Genomic DNA, 3,868 nt, shown 5'->3' with positions numbered 1-3,868 from the left:
TTTGGCAACCAAAAATAAATGTATTTAATGTAATCAACTCCAAGAATATATTGGTTCAAATCTTGCATTGTACAAACATTTTGTATTTTTTGACTGCAATAATTTTAGATACAAATTCTCTAAATGGGCCAACAAGTCCATCCAGTCCATTATTTTTGTATAGTTGTAGTCTATTTCAATTAGGTTTGGTTTTACTTGACTTATGCTCTCTATGGTTGTCACCTCTTAGACTATTCTAAAGTGCCAACAAAAACAAATGTAATTAGGGTGTTTATTCATATACCGTGGATGTGATGAGATTCAAAATATAGATTTTAGCTTAAGAAATAGAACCGTTTGAGCATGGAGATAGGAACCCTTTAACATCAATAGGGTTTCAATAGGGTTAGTGTTAGATATATAGAGCTATATATACGCTTAGATGAGGTTATAATAATTTTTGAAACAATAATTTTTCAAAACAATAATTTTTTTAGTCAATGATATAGAGAACATGATTTATAAAATAATTGATTTTGTAGCTATGAATCCAACAAATGTAAACTTTGATATGGAAGAGGAAAGAAGGCAATATCGAAGAGCATATCAAAGGGAATATTGAAGACGACAGTGAGAACAAATGACAGATGCTCAAAGAGAGGATGAGAGAAGAAGACACAATGAAACTCAAAGACAAAGATATGCAAGACGAAGGTTAGAAATGATAGTACCAGAATCAGAATCTGCAGAAGGAGAACAAGGCAATATGAATAGAAATATTCATCGAAGAACATCTGAGGAAGTCTCTCATTCTGAAACAGGAGGAAGGAATCAAATTGATTTTGAATCAAGTGGGAGGTATAATCAACCGATAACAACATATATGGAATTGAATCTTCTAAATGAAAATTCAAGGACAGTGGAACATGTGCCTAAAACAGTTTATCATGCAAGTCAAATTAATGAACATTTAACCGCACAAGCCAATGCATAAAATATACAAAACATGAATTGTGTTCTTCACAATGATTTCAGAAGATTCTAGTTGCAGTTTCAAAATCAATTAGATAGCTTTAGAGTGCCGAACATGTGCTACATTTGTCAAGAATGTTATCTAGGAATGAAAGTATCACGTAGCTTGGAAGGTCCAGTATGTAACAGATGTCGACAAGAAAGAGGGAATCATAGATTCTCGGCTTCAAATAATATGGACCCTGGACCACAACCAGAAGAGCTTACAAATTTGACTCAAGTAGAAGAAATGTTGATTGCACGTGTCAGCCCCATACTACAAGCTACACATGCAACATGCAGTCAATATAAATATAAAGGGCACATGATAAGTTTCCCCCAAAATGTAGAGCATGTGTCAAAAAAATTGCCACATTTGAGAGAAAACTTACCAATCATAATTGTTCGAAGGAGGGATCAACATGGAACAAACTATAACTTTACAGTTAATAGGGATCGTGTGTATAGGGCACTCAAATACAAAATAGAGCATGATAGATTTTACTCTGATGTTACAATTGATGAAAATGCTCTCAATCATCTATCAACAGATTCTGATGAGAATATTTTTAATAAATTGAAGACCATACATATGGAATTTGATTCAGATGCAAATGAGATCATATTTGTGGGTCCAATCATGGAGATAGATGATGGTAATATAATAGAGCACACAACATCAATGGCTTCAAGACCACCTAATGCCCAGAGAGAAATGGAATTAATCCATGCATGGATTAATAACCCTAATTCAAATCCTACTACACTGATAGATTGGCTGAGCATTGGTGCATCTCCAATAAATGAATACATCACGTCAGGATTACTTGATATGGCATTTCCCACATTGTTTCCAGATGGTCGATGCGATTGGTTAGAACCAAGAATGAGGCGTGTCCACCTCCACGAGTTTGTGAAACATTTGTTACGCTATAGAGATCATCATTTTGGTCAGCATCCAAGATTCAGATATTTTATGATGAACATGATAATGAGACACCGTGCACAACATTCATCTTCAGTATTTGTAAAAAGAAGCTTTAGAGACATGCCAATAACCATCAACGAGTTGCGTCAACATATGGAAAACATGCCTCACTCAAATTTAGCTGATAAATTAATGTGATTTGGAACATCATTAAGGGGTACAAGGTCATATTGGGCTAAATGTCGCACAGAATTGACAGATATGCTTCATCAGATTGGTTCTCCTACAATATTTTTGACATTGAGTGCAACAGATATGTATTGGCCTGATTTGCATGCACTGATGCTAGGAATGATGCCAACTACTCCATGAGAAGCACAAAATTGGCGAAGAGAAAATGTTATTAACTACCCTCATATAGTGGCACATTACATGCATTTAAGGAATTCTATATTTAGAAAAGAAATTTTAGAAAAAGGGGTGAATGTCAAGGACTACTAGTCTAGATATGAGTGGCAACATTGGGGGTCCCCACATGTGCATGGGTTCATATGGATAAATGGAGCACCCAATATGGACACCATCGACTGGTCAAATGAAGAGGAACGAAAGAGTGCTGAATGCTTTTTTCATTCAATTGTTCATGCATGGAATCCTAGACAAGATCCACATCAACGAAATATATAGGCATGTTTACAATGTGTTGTACATATGTATCTAAATATTATATGTTCGAAACTACTCAATTTTCCCATTTTTCAATTGTAGCCATTCATAAATTTTCAACAACATCCATGTCTCAAAAACATGAGACAACTTGTGGAGGTGGATATTGACCAAGACTATGAGGAAATATTGAACTGTGTAGAACAACACACTGTCTACAAGGAAGGTGCTTGTCTATGAAAGAAAGGAGGAATGATGGTTTGTAGGTGATCATTTTAATGTGAAATGTTTTTAACACTAAAATCATTTTTTTGTATAAAAATATATAAACTAATTATATATCTTATTCATGTTAAATATAGGTATAATGCTCCCTGGCCATTAAATCTAAGAGGATCCAAATTATATGAAGACATAGAAACGGGTGAAAGAAAATTTGAACTAGCTAGGAATGATGACAGGGTGAATACACATAATCTTCACATATTGCAGTTATGGAGAGCAAACATAGATTGGCAACCTGTTCTTTCAAAAAATGCAATGATCAAATATATTGCAAAGTATGCTGCAAAAGTAGAGAAAAGCTTAAAAACATACCATCAAATGTTGATGCATCTCTCCAACATGGAAGATCCTGATGATTTAGCTACCTGAGCATATAGAAGGCTTCTAACTGAGACAATGATAGAAAGGGACATCAGAGCACAAGAAACATGTCACATGCTATTAGAACTTCCATTGGTAGAAAGTAGTAGAAAGTTTGTTAACCTAAATGTCTCACATGAAGTGTTCAAACCAGTGACTATAACAGATGAAGAAAGCAATGAAGAATAGACAAAGTCTTTCATAACCAGATATAGAACAAGGCCATTGTGTATGGAAGGTGTACCCTTGATTGATGCAACTAGATCATGGATATACAATCCTAAAAGAAGAAGAGAGAACAAATGGGAGCCAAGACAAAGAGCAGCAATTGTCAAAGCCTTTCCTAGGTTTGTTTACATTCCTGAACGTGGATCAACCAAATGGATTGACTTTTGTTTATCAGAGTTGATGCTATACAAACCATTACGTGATATAGAAAGAGATATCGGTAATGATGATGGGGCTATAATTGCAAAGTGGGAGTCATTCACTTATAATCCCTGGCATGTGGAATGAATAACAACTAAAGAAAATATTGAAAGTACAGTTGATTCTGAAATTGATAATGATGAAACTATCCATGGAAATACCATAGAGCATGAATGGGAAATTATATCTATATTGCATTAGGACAGAATA

The 3,868-nt window shown here is 34.6% G+C and overlaps 1 protein-coding gene across 1 annotated transcript; it reads left to right on the top strand.

Moving 5' to 3' along the window:
• The first annotated feature begins 1,099 nt into the window (after positions 1–1,099).
• Positions 1,100–2,116, top strand: LOC131076147 (uncharacterized). The gene has a single exon (XM_058013210.1). It carries the CDS (start codon positions 1,100–1,102, stop codon positions 2,114–2,116), a length of 1,017 nt encoding a protein of 338 aa, XP_057869193.1.
• The last annotated feature ends 1,752 nt before the right edge of the window (positions 2,117–3,868 follow it).

This window comes from Cryptomeria japonica, chromosome 10, assembly GCF_030272615.1.
Source record: "Cryptomeria japonica chromosome 10, Sugi_1.0, whole genome shotgun sequence".
Classification (NCBI taxonomy): domain Eukaryota; kingdom Viridiplantae; phylum Streptophyta; class Pinopsida; order Cupressales; family Cupressaceae; genus Cryptomeria; species Cryptomeria japonica.
This window is presented reverse-complemented; position numbering and strand designations above follow the sequence as displayed.

What these genes read in the sequence shown, in the direction of transcription:
- LOC131076147 (XM_058013210.1), top strand. Translation starts at nt 1,100, where the DNA reads ATGAAAGTATCACGTAGCTTGGAAGGTCCAGTATGTAACAGATGTCGA.